At 45.8% G+C, this 9,821-nt stretch overlaps 2 protein-coding genes across 5 annotated transcripts; both read right to left on the bottom strand.

Annotated features, from left to right (window-relative positions):
- Positions 1 to 1,247: 1,247 nt before the first annotated feature.
- Positions 1,248 to 6,967, bottom strand: LOC136473575 (uncharacterized). 4 transcript variants are annotated; one of them, XR_010762682.1, is made up of 8 exons: positions 6,627 to 6,967; positions 6,454 to 6,529; positions 5,914 to 6,022; positions 5,727 to 5,824; positions 4,352 to 4,477; positions 4,048 to 4,145; positions 3,642 to 3,958; positions 1,633 to 1,765 (listed from the first exon to the last, which is right to left on the bottom strand). XR_010762682.1 is itself a non-coding variant. In XM_066471229.1 (6 exons), the coding sequence occupies exons 1-6, from the start codon at positions 6,768 to 6,770 to the stop codon at positions 1,632 to 1,634; spliced, it is 687 nt and encodes a 228-aa protein (XP_066327326.1). In that variant the 5' UTR covers positions 6,771 to 6,966; the 3' UTR covers positions 1,248 to 1,631. The 4 variants fall into 4 exon arrangements, 1 of the variants encoding a protein (XP_066327326.1); XR_010762681.1 differs by having other exon boundaries at positions 3,642 to 3,977; XR_010762679.1 differs by having other exon boundaries at positions 3,642 to 4,145.
- A 1,740-nt stretch (positions 6,968 to 8,707) lies between these two features.
- Positions 8,708 to 9,368, bottom strand: LOC136473589 (uncharacterized). The gene has a single exon (XM_066471248.1). The coding sequence runs from the start codon at positions 9,351 to 9,353 to the stop codon at positions 8,865 to 8,867; it is 489 nt and encodes a 162-aa protein (XP_066327345.1). The 5' UTR covers positions 9,354 to 9,368; the 3' UTR covers positions 8,708 to 8,864.
- Between the last annotated feature and the right edge of the window lie 453 nt (positions 9,369 to 9,821).

Consider the following 9,821-nt stretch of genomic DNA (forward strand, 5'->3'; position numbering starts at 1 on the left):
GCGCGCCCGCAAGGAGGGAAGGAGCCGGCGGCGCCACCTGCCGGCGAGCGGAGGATGGGGGAGCAAAGTCGTGGGGAAGGGCGGAGTGCGGCGCTGAGGAGTGAGTGCAGCGCGGCCACGTGGGGAGAGGACTGCGTGGGGCGACGGGGAGGGGGAGGGGAAGGGAGTTAGAGCTCAGGGGTGGGTGCGAGCAGGGAGTCCCCACTTATGTATGCGGGGCGCGGGGAGGCGGCAGGCTAAGCCGCCAGCGGGCCTCCGGTTCCGGAGCGAGCCGTGCCGTGCCGACCCACATGCCTGAGGTAAGGCCCAGGCACGGCCTGCTCCTCCGGGCCGTGCCAGCCTGGGCCCGCTAGTCGCCGGGCCGAGCCGGGCTTGGGCCGAGCTAAAAAAACAAGCCTCGGGCCGGGTCAACGGGCTCGGGCTACATGGCAATATATACGCTGAACTGCGTGCCTACCGGTGTGCGTGGGGGTTTGGATCAGTGGATAGGATGTGCAGGTGGGCCTGCTGGACGCGTCCGCGGCAGCCATCCGCTGCGGGGCTGCGTGATCGGACGGGCAGTGTGGATGAACAGGCTGTGAGGTGAGAATGGGGCATGAACAGTAGAAGTCACCACGTTAAAGGCTAATTATTATTATTATTATTATTATTATTATTATTATTATTATTTATAGATATAGGTATTCACCCTGTTCGCTTGTTGGTTTCAGCCAGCCCAAACCAGCCAGCCAACAGTATTTTCCTCTCACAACAAACCAGCACCAGCCAGCCCAAACCAGCCCAGAAACCAACCAACGAACAGGCCGATTGATGAATCTGACATTATGTTTGAAATTGTGTGACCCTGTCCTTTTACTAGGCGTGAATGACTTGTACAAAGTGGGACTGGTTGATGTGCGCAGTCAGTCAGTTTTCACGAAACTTTTATAGCTAGATAAATGGACTAAATGTGAAGCAAAAGATATTGGGGTCAGGACACATATTTGGGCAGTAGTTTCTGTATGTTCATGTGCAGGCATCACACGGCAAGGACTTCTACTGATACATGGTCCAATAAACAGAGATGATACTTTTGTCACGGCAACTTTTATCTGTATCTTCTACTGAAGTTCCTTACCCGTTTTGAAATGTTGTGTAATTTGGTGCACTGGCTGTTGTTTTACAGGAATATCATAATTATGCCCATCTTATTTATGCTTGATCTTATTTGTGTTAGACAAGCAAAGAAAAGTATTATATTAGAGATCTTGTATTAGACATGCACCCATTGTGAGGGTACGTACAAACCACAAATGGGTTGCTACTTGCATGTTCTTACGTCGCATACAAACAGCTAAATAAATGTCCCATGTAGACATTGAAGGCACATGCAATCTGTTTGGATTGTAACCCGCTTTATACAAAAAAAAATAAAGCTCTTGTTATTGGCCCACAAAAGGAAAGAAGGTGCTGCCCTGTTTGAAACAAATGAACCAGACATGCACTACCAGCAGCAACCCAATACTTGGTCAACAAAGGAGGACCAGGATGTTGTCGAGATAAATTACGTCGATTACAAAATTTGGACATTAACCGCCACGGCAAAGTGTAGAATTAAAATGTTGCTCAATATACCCATTGCCATTAGGACATCATGACTTCAGTTGATCAAATGCTGTCAGAAGACTAGTCTTGTAAGTTTGGATCTCAGCATATTCTCCAGAGTAGGGAGTGGAACTGACTATTGCATAGGCACCTGCCTTGTCCAAAAATCCTGCAGCTTCTTCTGTACATTACAAGAAAAAACGTTACAGGATACTGTACATGAAAGGATAGTTCAAAAACACAAAGTACTAATGCAGTCTTCAATCTTCATATATGTTTGTTGGAAGGGACGGAACAGGTGGACCTTCCAAATGAACTCTGTTCAAGTGCCAATTTTAACATGGCCTGAGAGCAATCTTTGATCATAATGGGTGGCCTGCATATGATTTAAGGTTCGTGTGTATTTGGCTCCAGCTCGACGAGCAAATTTAGCCAAATCCACCAATGGCGACGAGGTGGCCACCGTTGGCGGGATTCTTCTGGGAGTAGGAGAGAGAAGGAGTGGGGTGCGGCACACCGCCGGCCGGGCAAGGAAGGGACAGGGGGCGCAAGTGAAGGAGACGATGGGGAGAGAGGCCGACCGGCGGTGGGGAAGGGGCCGCTGCCCCGGCGATGAGCACAGCTCCTAGAGCGGCCTAGAGAGGGAGGAATGGGGAGAGAGGGAGAGAGGGAGGCGGGTGGTCATGGGGGGGAGGCGTGGGTGGTGGCCTCGGAGGCGCCGACGGCGGCAGTGGGTGGACACGGGCGGTGGCAGTGGCGGACGCAACAAAAAAGCTTTTTAGTCCCAAGCAAGTTGGGTTAGACTAGAGTTGAAACCCAACATAAGCCCCTAGTCACGGTTCAGGCACGTCAATAGCTAATTTCCAAGCACTTCTATCCAAACAAAGATCTCTAGGTATTATCCCAACCCTTTAAATCTATTTTTATTGTCTTCCCCAATGTCAGCTTCGGTCTTCCTCTACCTCTCATCACATTGATATCTCGACTTAGGACTCCACAATGCACTGGTGCCTCTGAAGGTCTCCTTTGGATATGACTAAACCATCTCAACCGATGTTGGACAAGCTTTTCTTCAATTGGTGCTACATCTAGACGATCACGTATATCATCGTTCCGAACTCGGTCCATCCTTGTGTTACCACAAATCCACCGCAACATACGCATTTCCGCGACACTCAGTTGTTGGACATGTCGTCTTTTTGTAGACCAACATTCTGCTCCATACAACATAGCGGGTCTAATCGTCGTTCTATAAAACTTGCCTTTAAGCTTTTGTGGTACCCTCTTGTCACAAAGAATGCCAAATGCTTGGCGCCACTTCATCCACCCTGCTTTGATCCTATGGCAAACGTCTACATCAATATCTTCATCCTTCTATAGCATCGATCCTAGATAACGAAAGGTATCTTTCTTAGGCACCACTTGACCTTCCAAACTCACCTCAACCTCCTCATGTGTAGCGTTGCTAAAGTCGCATCTCATGTATTCTGTTTTATTTCGACAACAAGCAAATTTGATGGCTCACCAAAGTTGGCTGAGGATTCTGCCATCCTGAGTTCTACCTGCAGTTGGCGAGAAAACCAACGGCAGCATGAAGCAAGTTTTGGGTTGCCAATTATTGGCGTCTATCCAAACAGACCACGCCAAGCATGTTCAAAAAACCAACGGCAGCATGAAGCGAGTTTTGGGTTGCCAATGATTGGCGTCCATCCAAACAGACAGCCAAGCATATTCAATTGCATAAATATGGCAAGACAGCGATTGACATCGATCCAAATGAGCCCTTAGTCTATTCTACTACCACAGGATGATCTGGTGCTTTCTTCCTAGAGATTTAAACTGTTATGGGTTTCTCTGTTGTGTTCTTCTTGGCATATTTTGATGTTGCCAATTTTTTTGTTTCTACTGCATCTTTGATGAAAAATAAATAACAAATAACAAATGGGTCACAGTATGCACATACAACAAGTTTTAAATGTACGGTAACACAAAATAGTGTCATTTTAGCAACAGTGATGAATACATGCACTCCTAGAGCCATGAGTAAAAAACTCAACCTGCAGGGGAAAGGCTGCCCTCACAACATTGCACTTGAAGTTTCCAGCATGAAGGTCAAGAAGCACCCCGAAGGCCGGCTGCCCTGGATGTGCCAACAAGTCTCGAGGGCAAATGCCTGCGGCCATGTGCATCTCCCCGAAAGTGACTCGTTGTTACACATATAACTCAGGACCACAGCCGACAAGGGTGTTTTTTTAACACAGGCCTGTTTAAATTCACTCCCAAGGAGAGTTAATCCAGGACCTGGGTGCTACCTGAGCTCTGCCAACCAGTCAGGTAGCAAGCTCGTTCGCCCTGGAGTCATGACTCATGAGAGCTGGACCAAAGCGGCAATCCTATTATATGATCAGTTAGAAGATCACAAAGTTGAAAGTAGAAATCAAAGAATTTGATATTCTTAGGAACCTTAGATAGGCATGGTTCTCTTCTTTGGTGTGTAGTATCTAGAATGGACATTCAAAACATCAACCACCAAAATTGAACTTGTAATCATTGCAGATGACCTAGATGAAGAGGGAAACTAGTTGAAAGTTTGTCACTGGGGTCTCGTGTGTACAAAAATTAATCAACAGACACATGATTCCAATCATGAGAATATGTAAATGTAAAGTAAAGAAAAAATGCAAAGACATAGGAATATTTAAATAAACCAACCACTTTGGAGCGACAGATCATAGGGATGGGAGGTGGCTAGTATGTTTTTACTCACCGGATTTTGAGAGTGCAGCAAGAGCTTTTAGTGTTTCTTTTCGTGTTTTATCATCTTTAGCACCTTCCAATACATTAAGAAGTTCCTGAGCTCCACCCATCTCTACCACCTTCATTCTTCTTTGGTCTATGCCCAAAGGAAATTAGTAAGTACATTCCAATATAAAATAAAAAGAATTAAAGACAGTTTGCAATGGATGTTTAAGGCAAGTGAAGACTGAAGTTAAATGTCATGTTATAGGAAATAGAATGGAATATTTAGCCTAGACTTGGAACTACAGGACTCCATTTTTATATTTCTAGGTAGAGTTAGGACTCAGAGTATGGAAGCAGTGATATGTAGCTATTGGCAATCACACACAGATTACGGAAGCAGTGATGTATGGTTATTGGCAATCACACTCAGATTACGGAAGCAGTGATCAATAGGTATGGGCAATCGGCTTAAACTTCGGGACTTGGCCAAGATCGTACAGTTATGGACCACAGCAAGTGGATAATTCTAAGATAAGACAATGTGAATGGTAACAGCCAATGTGATAGACTGATAGCAACCTTTAAGTATGACAGCTGACAGCCTTTAGTCAAGAAACCCATAACTCATGGGCCATGGACCCATTTGATCAAACCCAAGTAACTGGTAGCTGGAAGTCTGGATTGTTCTCATACAGTCATACATGGAACATGTGTGCATTATAATATTGTTGCAAAATATAGGATGAAAAGGCAACGATATGGTATTTTGCAGATAGCTTCACACCGGAAGATGAGAAACAATTTTCTTTTCATAGTTAATTGAATTTGAATGATAATCTGGACCAAAATAAAAATGTGTAGTCAAAGTCCTATCAGCTCTAAAATGCAATCAAATGAGGCAAGCCAACACTGTAACCTTTAGGCCTCAATCTTAAGCACCAGGACAAGAAAAAAATAGAAATTCAATTTTGCTACAAGACATGGCTAGCTAGGAAACCAATACTTTGTATACAAGTGCTTAGGAGATAGATATTCAAAGGTTTCTTAATTAACCGACAATCTTTTGTTAGCCAACATTCTTAGTTCTATGGAATAAAGAAACAATGCCACCGACCAATGGACTGTACTTTTGTGCAATTTTCCAAAAATTATAAAAGCAACACAAAAACATTAGTGTTAACAATAGCATCCTTCATGTTGTCATAAAGGCCTTGTCCAGAGAAAGAAAACCATCACCAATACGGTAACAATTGTAACAAGCATCCAAAAGCAATTATATTAAAGTACTATATAGCAAGTTTGGTTATTTCTCTCTAAACAGTTAATATCATTTTGGTAAGACCAATATGCATTAGATAACTCACTTAAGAACTATAAATACTCTTAAATAAATTAATTACCATCCACTGCAAAACGAGCTAAACGGGAAGCTCCCATCCGCTTGAACAAGGGATCCTTGACACGCAAAAGCGAGATAGATTGCTGAAGTAGGTTATCCCCCGAAAACTTGTCAGGCAAAGTAACATCTTGAGGCCAAATAAAATAGACTATGCAGGTAATTCAATCCCAGTAGAGACAGGATCAGTACCCATGTACGGAAAGAATTGGTAACCAACTAGGCCAGCAGTTCCTAGGAAGAATATCTTCAATATCCATCCAAATTTCTTCTCAGCTTCTTCCTCAAGTGCCCTGTCATCTATGCACCATTTCAGTTCATGCCAAAGGGCATAATCCACATTAGTGTTTTCCCAGGACAAAATTTTAATTTAAAGAACAGAAAAATGAATAAACTTCACACATTCTTGTTGATCATATTACTTCGAGCACGGTTATGTCAACATCACACCTGACTGTAGTTCCAAAATAAGGACATAACCTAACAATATGTGAAACAACGCGTAGTCCAGGGAAACGGCATTGCATCATGCCACTGAGATTCAGTGAGGAAATTCTACGAAGACCAGGGTAGGGTGGAGAGTTCTAAACTAACTTGTGCAGAAAATATCGGTTATGTGCTTCATCAGAGAAAGTGATACTTCAAAGAAAAAAATCAGGCATTCCTAATTATCTCCACCAGATAGATCAACCACAGAAATGAAGCCAACAGGGCCTGGAACCTGGATGTACCTCTCTCGTCGTAGGTGCAGAGCCTTCGAGCCAACCGGAGTCCCGGGCCGCTGCCACTCCATCCGTTCGCCGCTACCTAATGCGAAATCGCAAGCGTCACAGGAGCACAGAGTTCGGCAAGGAATGGATGGAACCCAAACCCCCCCAAATCTAAGAGGGGATCCAAGACGTACCCCGGCGACACCACCCCTAGGTAAGAGGACACCACCCCCGCCGGAAACAGCCTCCGCAGCAACCGGCGCGGCCCGGCGAGCGGCCGCGGTGGCGGACGGCAGCGACAGGAGGCGGCGGAGCGCGAGCTGCGAGACCCTCTGCATGGCGATGCGGTGTGGTGGAGTTCGGGGCCCAGTGGGCCGTAAGGGTTTTGAGGAAGGCCAGAGTGCACGGCAGCACGGGCCTCCCTGTATCGCGTCTTTAAGCTTTCAGAGTTACCGTATTTTTTTTTAAGGAATACACGACGAAATTTGCGCTCTCAGCCCGTGTGAACTTAGAGGACGCACGGCCCATGAACAAGGCTTCGCTCTCCCAAACGCGTTCTGATTTCTGCTTCCTACTCCCATGTGGCCATGTCCCATCCCCCCGTCGGCCGTTGCGCAGTCAAGTGCGACGGCGACGGCGACGGACCACGTGCCATGCCATGCCGCGCACGCTCTCCTCGCGCGGCGACGACGCTGCCTCCCCGATACCTGACGCCGTGATGCTCTCGCAATCCATCAATTGGATTGGCAGATGCATGTGTCGGCCACTCGATCGTGACGGGAGCTCGCCGTCTGAAAGGTTGTAGTCTGGCGGCAGGAGATGCAGGCGTCCCCGGATCATGCGCGCCCACCAGGTGCTTGACGGATTGCGCGGGCAGAGGACGACGCACACCGCAGGTGCTTGCTCTCTGTACTCGATTGTTAACTTGTGGCGACCGCACCATGCACTGTCTCGCTCCTCTGTTAGTATTTCCCTTTTCTTAATCATGCAAAATCATTAATGACCCATGACTTATGGTGCTTGGGTTCTGGACAGCATGGTCGTTTGCAACGCTGCACTGCCACTGCACGTCAGTGCCATTGCAGTTAGGACCGTTTGTGCCAGTTCTGCAGTTTATATGATAACTATTCTATCCACTGCAGCATCTGAAATTCTGAATCAACGTCCCTGAAATTAGCTTGCATATAGTTTTGCAGTTTGTGTCAGACTGTCAGTGATGTGATGGCACGGTAGATATGCAATAGAAATGGTGTTTCACGCGGCTAAGTGGAGCTTACTAGATGATTTGCAATTGAAATGCATCGTTCCACTGTGATTAATTATTGACTACGAACACCTCTAGCGCTGTGTTTTTAGGTCTGCGCTTTTCACCTTTGATCTCACTGGGCATCACACACTAGAAAAAATAGGTAACGGTTTTGCAGCCATAGGACGAGAATAATTGACAAAAGCAAGATCATAAAGAAGATAAACTACTCTGTTCCATGATCTATAATTCCATGGACTACAGAATGGTGCCCAAACCATATCAGTTGTCCAGTATTCAGATAACAAGACCACAAGTTGAATTGTTATAAAATCACAGTATCACAACTATGTTGCTAACTAGAGTTTCACTTTATCCAGAATCATCCGTTGCCGTTACACACTGGAAGGGAGTTCTCCAAAGGTTATAGTTGTCTAAATACTACCTATGTAATACACTATACATGAATGACTTTGGTGTTGAACTATTTAATTTGAGAAGGGATGTTGAAACAATCAAGTTTTTGCAATGTGCATATTAACTCGATATCTTCAAATCAATACTAGTATTCAATCCAATACAGAAACAGCATTGGTGGTTCTTAAAATAAGTGACCATGGATTACACTACTATGCGGCAATATTACAATTTTAGGAAGCCATATATTGCAATTGTAGTGTTATTGCAAGCTCGATTCAGTCAGTTAATATTTTCTCCGAACAGATTTGGTTTATTATCACTATTGCGAATATCAGAAGGCAGAGGAGTTTCAGAGAGAAGAGAAGAGCATTGTGGTGCAACGTGCAACCACCAGCTAGGTAATATGCATGGATCCCTTGATGGTGTAGTGTCCACATCACGCATCAAGTCAGATAGAGCAAGCTTGGCGACCTGAGGTGTGAACAATACCACTAGCACATGCTAACCATCTCCGTCTCTTTTGTTAGGTCCCAGACAGAAACAGATTAGTACATCTAAGCATATCCTATCAACTCAATGATTGTGTTGTGAGCACAGAAAGAAGGCCAATTCATCAAAAAGCCAGACATTACTAGCTTCTATTTGCATGAATCTTATGTACATTCCAAGCATGATAAGAACATACAGCAAACTGACAAATGGTGGAAGGGATTTCAGCCTGAGAAGAGGGCTAGACAGTCTACAACTCTTAGGATGGATGAACTCTTCAATACAGTGTCACTGATGATTCGTCTCCAACCTGCGAGGTGCTGTACTTCTTGGCTGATTCCGGCTTTGACATATCACCGGACCGCCTCCGGAGCATCTGGCGCATGCCGTCGGCCACGCGGACAGCGGGGTTCGACTTGAACATCTTGCAGAACGCCATGTGAGCCCTCACAGCCTCCTCTACTCCTGGGTGAGCCTTCTTCCTGCATACCTCATCTCTGACGGCCTCACAGCACAGCCCACACAGCCATTGGCCATGGAAGCCTGCTCTCACGCTGGCAATGTAGTCCGGGGTGCAGTCCTCCCTCAGGCCACAGCACTCGCACTTGACCGACTCTATCTCCATTGCTTGCTTGCTGCTGCTGCTTTGTATGTGTCTTGATTCCTTGGACTGGAGGCTATTTGTAGGGAGGTTATTATGGTTGTGAGGGGCAGTGGTGGGGAGGGGTGGAGGAGGGTATTTATTGATGGTGAGGTATTGGTGCATGTTCTGAGGTCAGAGATTTGAGACAGAGTTAGTTGGGTGTGAGCCTCATTTGCTGGCCTTTTCCTGGCATTAAAAATTTTTGGCATCGGTTGGTGGCTAGAGGGGACGGGCTGCTGGTGCTGTGGGTCGGGGCCTCACGAAATGCAAAGTTTGTCCCTTTGCTGAATTCTGAGAAAGAGCACGCTTTCCCGTGCAAATCGACCCACCTTGCCACCTTGTACTTTTCTTGGTTAACAGTTTTTTCGTTGGCCCTTTTTCAAGTTTCAGTTTTCTTCACTCATGGATTCCTGTTCCTGTAATATTTGAACTTCAAACTTTTTGTTCCTGATAATATCAAGGCCAATCATCTGTCAGGCTGAGGACACCTCACCCTTCTACCTGATTAGATTCTACGTGTCGGCAGTGGCGGATGCACGATGCGGGATAGGGGGGCTAAAACAATGGAGATGTTGATTTGCATGAAGATTT

The sequence above is a fragment of the Miscanthus floridulus genome, chromosome 1 (assembly GCF_019320115.1).
Source record: "Miscanthus floridulus cultivar M001 chromosome 1, ASM1932011v1, whole genome shotgun sequence".
In the NCBI taxonomy this organism is placed as follows: domain Eukaryota; kingdom Viridiplantae; phylum Streptophyta; class Magnoliopsida; order Poales; family Poaceae; genus Miscanthus; species Miscanthus floridulus.